General features: G+C 35.9%; 1 protein-coding gene across 2 annotated transcripts in view; it reads right to left on the reverse strand.

The window, feature by feature from the left end:
- Window positions 1–206: 206 nt before the first annotated feature.
- LURAP1L (leucine rich adaptor protein 1 like) overlaps window positions 207–11,653 on the reverse strand; it is a 27,776-nt gene continuing 16,329 nt past the window's right edge. The window contains exons 2-3 of one of the 2 annotated variants that reach the window (XR_012635604.1): window positions 2,253–5,636; window positions 207–1,222 (exon numbers count right to left, since the gene is read on the reverse strand). Coding sequence is in view for 1 of the 2 variants with exons in the window: in XM_074932751.1 (XP_074788852.1) it covers window positions 5,262–5,636 (375 nt within the window). In the remaining variant the exon portion in view is untranslated. Of the gene's footprint in view, window positions 1,223–1,468; window positions 5,637–11,653 lie in introns of those variants that run through there. The other variant, XM_074932751.1, reaches the window with a different exon arrangement.

Consider the following 11,653-nt stretch of genomic DNA (forward strand, 5'->3'; position numbering starts at 1 on the left):
CTGAGGATAAATGTGCTCTGCAGTCTACAGGTGAAAACATGATTTCAGACCTTTGGGGCCAATCTACTGTTTTCTCTCCATATTGGTGTTAGACAAAAATAAGGGGGGAAAAAAAAATTGCTAGGGAATGCCAACATAGTTTCTGCAAACTTCTTTTTTTTTTTTTTTTTTTTTTTTTTTAAATTATTACCAGTTTTTGTCTCGGACATTTGTATCATGTGGTCCCCTAACAGTTACTAAAAGATATATCTTTTCAGACATGTTTCTTTCAGGACTGAGCCAATGAAACCAAGAAAGACTATAGGGAAATGTCAGCCCTGAGACCAGACATGTTTGCTGAAGAGCATGCTTTTGAAAAGACTCCATGAAGATTGTTTATCTTATTAGTGGTATGCCACAGCACAGAAAATTCCATAGGGGAAAAATAAAGAAATTGTCTTATTTTCACTGTAGGTATACATACTAGGGAAATTTCATCTCTGACCAATGGAAACATCAATTGCAGGCAGTATTAATGTCTTTTTAATTTATGTAAGGGAAAATCTATTTGTTTCAGGGCAGAATGCTCTTATACTGTTTTTATAATAAATTCATAGCTATTCTGGAAAGATAAACTTGCTGTAAGAGAGCACACTTAAAGTGATACAAAGCCTCCTTTCCTGTAAGGTGATGCATCCTTTCTACTGATCTCATGTTTACTTGGTATATCTTAATTCCTGATATCAAACACATCTTTTACACTTGCTTTAGAAGAGGTGTTGGCAACATGAAAAATACGAGCACAGGCTTTTTAGGTATCTTAATAAATGCTTAAGATTACTAAACAAAAAACCCACAGTTTGTCTGTGGATTATGTAAGGTTATATGAGATGCAGCTACATGGTGTAAATAGTCAATACAGACTGTACTTTACCCACCTTGACTAACCCAGTTCTCTTTCTCAAAGGGAAATGCAGAGAAAGATTTTTGAAACGTCAAACCTTCAAACATTTTGACAGTACTTCCAGCATTTTACCACTCCCTTCAAAAGTCAGGGCTCATTTTAAGAAGACAGACACACCATTTTTCTGCCTTATTTTTACATCCTGCTCCAGTTTGCAGGATAGCGATAGTATGCCCTCCAAAGGCAGAGATGCTGGTCTGTCTTGTGTCCTAGTACAATGTTTCTGGCCTACTGATGGATCCAAGAGTTCCTGCTTCGTTCTTCATCCTCTCACAGCATCTGTGGAGACACAGTCATGAAACCTTGAGATCAATACTAGACCTGGTAGCTGGCAGAGAGATTTCAAAGAATTTTAATTGCTCTTTTTAAAGTGCAACAGAATTTCACAGCTAGACTGTCTTGGAAGAAATATTTTTTTAATCTTTTAATTGTTTGTGAACAAGAGCACATCCATTTACTACATGGTGACTATTATTAGCAGGAAACAGTTATTTTAAAACAGAAAGACCGTCCCTTATTGTTTCTGAATTATACAGCTTACATAGTAGAATGTCTTTCAAAGACAAAACTTCAGCAGTATGGAAATAAAAGTGGACTGGCTGTTGCTCATTGTCTATGATTTCACAAATTGTCTTGAAATTGTTTGTCATTCCTGGAACCAAGCTAAGTGACAGAAAAGCCAAGATGATAGAAAATGGCAGAGAATAAATTAATTATATTTGCTATTTTTCCACTTAAAAAAAAAAATCTGTTGCTTTTATCCATTTGCAACAGACATAGCTTTGTAATATGCTTTCAGATATTCTGCCCTACTATAGTTTTTTAGTTATTGGTTTTAGTTACAAGGAAACCCAAGGGAAAAAAGAACCCAGGTCTGCAAAATGCTAGAAGAGGACATCCAGATCCCTTTTAACCAGACAAAGATTTTGCAAGACCAAGATCAATCAAGTCAAGAGGAAGCTGGAGGAAGTATGTGCGGCGGGCGGAGGAAGCAAGCAGCCGATTCAATACGAATGATAGAGCAAGCTTCAACTTTATTGAAAGAAATCATCCCTTAAATAAGCACTCTACAATAATCATGTACACTACTCACAAATCTATTGGATACGTGTAAAAGGCTACATTATAATATCCCAGCCCCTTGTGGCATTTCAGGTATGTCACAACATCTTCCCTCTTCTGGCCTGCCCTCTTTCCCAAGGTTGTTTAGCATCACACTCAAGGCCATTGTGTACCTCAGTTTCTCTCTTTGTTAACACAACAGTCCTTTGTAAGCATAACTGTACCCTGGGTTTTTTCCTTTGTTTACCTCTGATGGCTGCAATCAGCTCCTGCAGAGACCCATGGCCTTGCTCTCTGCAAGCCGTTCTCCAACAAGTATGTAAACTGCTTAAAAAACAAAATTAAATACCCAATGTGAATAATTTTTAAGGAGCATTTAATATTTTCCATTTTAATAGTGAAGTTGTAGTTCACTTGTAAGTTATTGAATTCATTTTAGGAGATAATAAAATTTTATGGTCTGTCTTAAGCATGAAGAGTAAATCACTATCTTTTGGCTATGAAGCTAATGCAATTAATGAATCTAAGTCAAACCTAAATATCTGAAGTTTTCATGCTTCAAAAATAAAACCCAAGGTGTTCATGTTCCTGGATATGAGGAACACAACACCTCGAAATTCTTGTTTCCTTCTAACAGTCTCTCAGCATCTCTATTTTGTCATTTGTACTCTTTCTCCACTTTCAGTCAAGAGACACACAGGAATAAAAGCTTCTAATCATATACAGTTTTTACTTCACCAATTCTATTAGCAGGCTTCTTTTTTTTTTCCTGCCAGCTTTGATTCCCATTTAAATGAACTTTTTAATCATAATATGATAAATCTATCACTCTTTATCCAGTATTACAACTGTAGGTGGGTGGGTGACAGCTACAGTCTGTATTTTCCTTGAAGTAATTCCAGCATAACTCTAGGGGATATTTATGAAGGTATGTTAAGAACATTTTTGAATTTCCTTCATAGTAGAAAAATTTTATGTGTGTCTTGGCCTACTGCCCAAAATCTCAGTTGCAGAAGCAAAGGCTGTATATATTGCCCATTCATTACATTCAGAGAGAATATGCATCCTGATATTTAACTCCCATGCCAAGCAATAAAGGTAGAAAACTTTCAAGATAGTCTCCATTTTACACCAAGGAGTTAGTTCTGTTCCCTAGATTTAAATAATATAAAGTAATAAAACCTATTTTTAATTCACAGTTGATGTTACACTTAATGGTATACTGAGAAATAGTTTTTTCTTCAAACATTATTTTTTACAAATTATGCTCAACAGTCATAAACTGGGGAAGGAACTGAAAATCTTAAAAATGTTAAGTCAGCACAGCATTTTCACTTGAGGGCTTGCTGCCCTTTTCCTTCAAGCTATCTGCAATACCCTGGATGATCTCAGAAGTAGAACTGGGAAGCCTTATCCCTGGTAACAACACATTTCTTCACTCACATTATTCTATTTGAATAAACCATGATGTCTGAAGGAAAATATACATATCTTGTTTTCTAATTCTGAGGGACACAGGCATCCACTGTATTGAGAAGTAATGGAGCTAATCACAAAGCAATAATTGTCACTTTCCATTCCTTGAGTTTTTACCTTTTCTCCATGTTTGATGTTGATCAAGGCTGGACAAGACAGATCCATGGAAACATGGCTTAGAAGAGCAGAACCTTACTGGACCTATCACTTTATCTCAAAATAACCAAACCAACATACATTGACTGCTGCATATACTAGCTTTATTTCTTCAGAATGTGTAAAATGTATTTTAAATAGGGAGTCTGTATTATACTTGGCAAACATTAGTTTCTTTGGTGATAGAATTTCATGCTTTACTGGCAGCCAGAATACAGTCATGGCAAGATAGGACACTTTTAGATGATGTGTAAGTATCAATATCTTTTTCACTATTTGTAAATTAGAAATACATATTCATGAATCTGTGAAAGTGTCCAGTTCAATTCTATTTCTTTTATTCTTATTTTTCTTTACTGTTGAAGGATAAAATCTTGTTCCTTTATGTTTCTGAAGCAATTAAAAGAATAATCTGCCTCCTAATCTTCAACACAAAAGCATGGGTCAGGGGAGTCTCAAAACCAGATAGTTCCCACACAGCAGTTCCTGTTTTTCTTCTCGGATGCTTCCAATATGAATGAATAGCCATAGCTCTCAACTGTACCAGTAGGCACAAAAAGGTTAAAGCAAACTCTTACTTGTAAAACAGGAAACAAAAAGGTAGGATGGCAGCATTTTCTCTTAGTAATAATAGTAAGAGCAAAGTAAACTTATTAAGGATGAGGGTATACATAAAAAAGCAATACAGGGCATTCCTTCTAGCATATGGTCTCATGTAAAACATTTCACCAGTGCACTCTAAATCCCTCACAATTTGAAGATAAAAACTGTCAAATCTTTAAATTACATTAAAAAAATAACTGCTGAGGAATTCTGGCTCAGCATTCAAAAAATCAGAATTTATATTTTTAATGTGGGATGCTGCTTTATTTATTTTTTAAATTGTTTTTTACATATCTAGACTGTGCTTATAAAACTGCAGGTTCAATGCAAATGAAAAGTTAGGAAGCACAAATATAAAATATACTCTTATACAGAGCTTTCGGTATGTATATGCATCAATGCAAGACTCCAACGAAGCTCAGAATTTAAAGAAGGATGAGAACATTCAACAAGAAAGAACCTCACACAGAAAAGTTTAAGATACTTTATATTCCAACTTAAGACAGCTTGACAGAATCAAATATCATTGCTTACAAAAGAAAAAGTATTTTGTAGAGGTATTTCAAGGTTCATATTTAAGGCTCAGTACGATCAATGTCTTTGGAAAGGCCAAACTTGGTAGTCAAGAAAATTTACCACAACATATATATATATATATATATTTCAGAAGATATTTTATTGCCAACAAATACAAAATTGTTGCTCTCATTCACTCAATGTCTCATTTTAAAGATAAAGCTTTTCCTTCACCACTTTTAAAGACCTGTAAATAAAGCATTGCAAAATATTAAAACAAAAAAAAGGAAATTTGCAACAATAAATTAAAAAAGGTGAGGAGGAGGAAAGCCCAACCCATCAAGGAGCAAATGTATTAGAAGCAACAGAAAAGTTATAGAGTGGAATCAAAGTATCATATGATGTTATCCTTCCAAAGAAGTTTGGGGGTTTGCACATGAAACAAAATAGCAGCAAAGAAAAAGGGTAAGTATGAGTGAATTGATGTCCCACAAACTTGTTTTTATTAACCAAAACAGTAGTACTCATCAGAATCAATTCTGGGATGCTTATGCAGAGGCTGCGAGTCCTCCATAATAGAAGAATCACTGAACTGGTCCATATCTGAAGGGGTTTGGTGACCAGGGACATCATCCACTAAGGTGTCCAAATAACTCCCCACTGATATTCCATCCAGTCCATCGCTACAGTCTCGTAAACTGCTACAGCTGCCGTGGAAGGATGTCTCTTGACTTTCTAGCAAGCTGCACAAGCTGCCACTCAAACTGCTACCTCTGCTGGCAATGGCCTTCTCTTCAATCATCCACTTGATTGATTCAATACTTTCATTGATGATGAGTAGCTGGCGCATAAGCTTCACATCAGTGGCTCGGAGATTAACCTACAAGGCAAAAGTGATTAAAAAAATACTAATTTTCTTCAAATCAAACGCTAAGTAGCAGGCTGGAAGCAATGAAAAGGTTAAAAAAACACCACAACAAAAACACACAAAAAATCCACCTTTCACAGGTAGGACAAAGCTATTTAAATAATTAGTAAAAAAAAAACAAACAACAAAACAACCCAAAACCAAAAAGCCCTAATGCTATCTATACTAACACTTTTAATATAGTTCAAGTGTGAACCTGATCAGGCTACCTAAGCAGTTCATTAACAGGCATACTAGTGAATGACAAGACTTGTACACAAAATAGTACAATGTTATTTAGATGAGAAACATAGCTGCTATGACAGCTCTTGGGGATAGCATTTCATTACTCAGAGAAGCAAGAGGCAAACCTATTTCCATTTACAATTACCCTAAGCTACTTAGCAGATCAAGGCAGCTAAGCATTTACACCAAATTATCCTTATTACCACTTCTTGGATAACCCAAAACTTTCAGACGTGCATCATTTGAAAAAAAGCTTGTGGACTTTTAACTTTTATTCACACTACACCTGAGTTTATGTTGCAAGCTGCTGTAAGAATCTCTGAGAGTTGAAATACTGAATTTACTGAAACTGTAAATTTCAAATTATTTAAACCCATATTAGATGAAGGTGAGTTCACAGTCAACCATTTATTATAGATTAACATAAAGGACAAAAACTTGCAAAAAATAACTAAATAAAAAATACACATTAAGCACAAAGTCCTACTTCCCATATTAGCTGTGGTGGTTGATGTATACACACAAAAGTGGAATATTACAGTGCTGCATTTCACAGACAAGTTAACTGACAATGTTTTACTTAACAGACAAACTTTATAAGCCACTGTTTTATTCAAATTTCCACAATAAGGTGACACTTGAAGGTGAGGCTTTTATTTGTTGATTCTTTCTTTTCATCTGAAACATCACAAGTGTTGGCAAAAAAAAAAATAATCTGTGTGACTTCCTATTCATCACAAGAAACAAGTGAAAATACTGAACAGGCAGTCTGACAAACCTGAAGATGATTCCAGGTTTGACCATAATAAAATGTAGAAAGCCAGAAGCTACTTCCACACATACTGTGAAAAGATAATGATAGTTTGTGACCTAATCAACTATCCAGCCCTTTCCAACAGCACCTCAGCCCTGCTGAATGTTTATACAGACACACTTTCTGTCTTATCACTGCCACAGTAAGACCTCCACCTAGATGAACTTTTGCCATAGTGCCAACATAGGACATGCATGCTTGATACCATTGGAAAAAAGACACTTGACATTTTAGATTAACTTATAAAGATAGTCTAGCATTTAATTTGTGTAATTTTATCACATGTTCTTACATTCTTTTAACTGTATTAATGAAACATCCTCCATGCAGATATGTCACTGCTTTAATACATGCATTTGGAGAATACTTTCCCTTGTATATAATTTGAGTGTACTTCTCTAAAAACATGTGTGCCGTAATGTCTGATATATATATATATATATATATACACATATTCTACATGCTTTTCTTCCACAGGCACTAACATCTTAACTTTCAGGTCATAAATTCAAAAAAGACAATACAGTGTATTGAAAATTTGAACGTCCCCACTCAGTTAAGAAATAAGGAAGAAAACAAGTAAGATCTGTTATGCCAGACAATAGACATTTTGTGCTATTCTCCAAGTCCACAGCCATTGTACAGAAATATAGCACCTGTATTGTTCATCCAAAATGGACTGGAATGGAATCAGTATTCTCAAGAAAGAAAAGACTGCATCTTGTTTAACCAAAAGTACAATCTGGAGATTGTTTTTTCCATGCTCAAATGCCATCTTCTCAAAATCCCAAATTACACTGACCTGGTAGAGTTCAAAATGTTTTCTTAATGTATTTTTATTCTATTAGATACTGCAGAAGACTGTACTGGCTCTGGCTGGGATGCTTCATAGCAGCTAGTACAGTCCTGTATTCGATATCTGGGACTAAACCAGTGTTGACAGCATATCAGTGTGTCAGCTGCTGTTGAACAGTGATTGCACAGCACCAAGGCCTTTTCTGTTTTTCACTCTGCACCCTCAGCAAGTAGGATGGGGCTGGGAAAGATGTTTGGAGAGGACAGAGCTGGGATGGTTGACCAGAAATGACCAAAGGGATATTCCCTGCCATTTAATGTTGTGCTCAGCAAATAAAACCTGTGGGTTTGGTCTTTTAAATGTAGCAGCTGCTTGGGGACTGACTGGGCATCTGTCTACTGGTGGGAGATGGTGAGTGACTGAATTTGCATCACTTGGGTTTTTTTGTTTCTTTCTTTCACTTATTAAACTGTCTTTATTACAACCCTTTTAATTCTCTTCCCCATCCCATGGGAGAGGGAGAGGGAAATGTGAGTAGCTAGTGAGTGCTTAGTTCCTGACTAGGGTCAACTCAACACATATTTCAAGCTTTGTAACAGACTATCTGTGTGACTCTCATATGTATTCTCAGTCTTCTTCTCCAGTCCCCAGAATGATTTCTAAATTTTCCTCAATCCAGTATCACAGGATTTAACATAGCTAACCTGTACTGTACAAAATAGATTTACCATTTATAGTTTTAATAATACTGCCTATCTGACATTGTTCCAGATGTAAGGTTCTGAAAACAGATTGACCATTTCACAGCCCTCCTGCTCAAGTCAGTTCCTCTATCCCTACACATAAATCACTATAAACCATTTGCTGAACAGCTAGGCTGTCATGAAAGCAATAAATTACCTGACTTCTCAAACACAACTACAGACTTCAGCAACTTGCTGCATATAAGCAAGCTTGGAGACAGCAAATTTACCAAAAGGCTGATTAAGGAAATGTTTAAGAGAGCCAGCACCTATAGGGCTCTAATGAAACAGACCCTTTTAGACAAAGTAGGTATCTCAAATATTTCAGATTCAGTTCACAGGAAATAATTTTTTGCTCTAAATAAACCCACAGCTTCAGCATTTCTATGGAACAGCCTTACTGGGAGTAAATCTTTGCAATTCTGCATACTTGAGTCCTCGTCCTCCAAGCTACCATGTTGTCACAAGTCTCCCATATCAAGAATGTGCTTTTCCTAAAGCAAACATTAAAATGTAGTCCACCAAGCATCATCTTTCTTTATTATGCTTTACTTCATCAGCTGCTTGATAACACAAAGATGTCACTACATTTCGTGCCTCTTATCTGCTTTAGCCCAGACACAATCATATTAGCTTGTACTCATGTAGCTGCAATCCATGTAACCGTTGGAGTAAACAAGTCAGTTCCAAGACGGTTCAACTAAAGAGACTAAACACAATAAAATCTCATCAAGTCTGACAACTCCATTTGTTATGCACAGTAACAGGTGCATTTCAGAAATAATCTAAACAGGGTGTATCATAGGTAATATAGGTATTTCAGAAAAGTTTCTACAGCTGCACTTAGAATCAAAGGTTGAGCACAGCACCACCGTAGGGAAGGTGTGTGTGAGTATGTATCAGTCCTCAGCACAAACTTATGCTGTACAGAAGAAACGAATTGTGACAAGAAAGCAAAAAAGAAATTCTGGTTACAGACTAGCTTAAATATCTTTCTGCTTAGTTTGCATGATCACAGTAGTGCAGATCCCAGGAAGGACTGTAAATGTAAACATTAAACAGCTAGTCATGGCAAGAGAAAATAATGACATTAAAGTGACAGCATCATTCAAGTAACACAGTCTGGTAGCATAGATGGAGAGAACAGATTAGCATTCAGACACAACCAAATCTTCAGTCTGGATGGGATACAGGCCTAAACACCTGTCTGTGCCTCCCTCCCTCTCAAATGGTTGTTCTAACAAGATACTTCTTCCTTACACAATTAGCCTTGCTTATGGTCTTCCATAGTAATATGTGCAATATTGTCATAATTTATTCAAGAGAATTTATATAAATACAAACATATGGACATCTGTGTACATATACGTATACACAGATAAATACAAATATTAATGTTATTTTTATATACACAGTGTTTTTATAAAGGACTTCACTAGGTTATTGGTTTTAGAATAAAGATCTTAATGACCAGAGCTGTTAACAAAGACAATTATTGCTTCCTGGCAGTCACCCAAAATAATGCATTGGCTTCCCTAGCCTTGTCACTTTGCTTTTGGATCAAAGTCGCACTTACACTCAGACTACCAGCAGAATGGACTTGTGTTTTCCTGCTGCCTGTTCTGCAGACACAGCTTCCAGTTAGCTCCAAACACAGCAGGTCCTCTTCCCCTCCAAAAATTACATGGCTAAAAATTATTTCAGTATATCCTCTTAATGTATCAAAGCTGTCTGCAACTCTAATTCCCTTCTGCAGATTACTTTCTTTTAGATTCCCAGGGTCATGTGCGCTGCTGCTTCTTTTAACTACAAGAAGTCTGCAGAGATATTAATGGTAACCATAAAATGTGGTATGACGAAAAGATAATTCTAAATTTATTTAAAAGATATTAGTTTTGGTTTTTCCTCAACACCTTTATGTTGTGTGCTCTAAAGAGCCTACTAGTAAAAGGAATGAAAATGAATGAGCCTGAATATCAAGGTATTTCCTTCAAGATAAATCTTTCAGCCAGAGGACAGTAAAATAAATCACCACAAGACACAAAATCTTAAACTTACAAGTTAATGGATTCAGGGAGCTATTTAAGTCACTCCAGCTCAGAAGCTCCCCTCTGCACAGAATCTTGATCGGGACTCAACATTGATCTAGGGTTGGCTACTGAGGAATCTGTGTTTCTGAAGTTTTATAATTTTAGACAGATATTCCACAATAAATGGAAGTTGGATGGAAACAGTAGCAAAACACAATACCCTACTGAAAGCCACTAAGAGGTGTAGCACGTGAGCAGTCTTGCAGAAGAGAGCTAACATGTGAAGAGGTTAGATGAAATGAGCACTTGTGCCCATTCCATCTGTTGTTAAACACTGCCATACCCATTTCTATTACCCATTTTACAAACAGAATTTCAAACCAGTAGAATCTTTCCACGACAAACAGATATGTGTGTGACTACTATGGTTTAGGAGTATTAATGTGACTGGTGTTTTCTGTTTTCTAGGGTGTGTCAGAGACAACTTTCCACTTTTCCATTCAATTTCTTCTGTTTCCCATGTCATTCAGGATAAAGACCTTTACGGTTACCCAGATATGCCTACCTCTCCTTTCTCTTTTTAAAGGCAGATTACCTCAATTTTCTATGGAATAATGAATGCCATTAATTCATTTGAGATGTAACAAAAAAGAAAATTAAAAATTAACTATGTCCAATTAAAAATTTGTTTCGAATTCTGAGAAGTCTCTTTCTTGAACAAAGTCTAACCTTTGCCACTTTCTTCTGGTGTTACTTTTGTTATTACAAACACTGACTGACAATTTTTAAAGTAACTAAGAAAATTAATTCCCAAGGAGAAAGGTGAGAATGTGAAAAATAAAATAAAAATTAGCTGGCAATGTTGAATTATTTGAGTCTTAGGAAGATACAAATTTAGTAAGCAGATATAAAAGGATATAAAACTCATCTATAAAATTTCATCAACCAATTCTGTGAGAGAATATACATTACAAGCTAAAAAGACCATAGGCAATGTATTCAGTGTCCAAAATTCAGAACTGTGAATGTAAGCATTGTTTAATTGGAGTGACTAGCCAACACGTTTACAACGGGTGAGTATAGTCACATAAACAGGCTTTGTTTATTAAGCAACCACCATCAAGCATGAATCATGCCACATGAAGGTTAGCAAATTCAGAATGATATTACAAAAGCCTCTCAACACCAGTGAGTAAAAAAATGCTTATTTTTCCATTTAACGTGTCTAAAATAAAACCACAAATGATAGATATGAGACAGGTGTCTGCTCCTTAAACACACAGGATGATTAATAGGCTGTGCATGAGCTCTGTCCTACTTTAATTAGTACATATGCATGTGCACGACTTTAAACCTCTTGT

This window comes from Athene noctua, chromosome Z (assembly GCF_965140245.1).
Source record: "Athene noctua chromosome Z, bAthNoc1.hap1.1, whole genome shotgun sequence".
Lineage (NCBI taxonomy): Eukaryota > Metazoa > Chordata > Aves > Strigiformes > Strigidae > Athene > Athene noctua.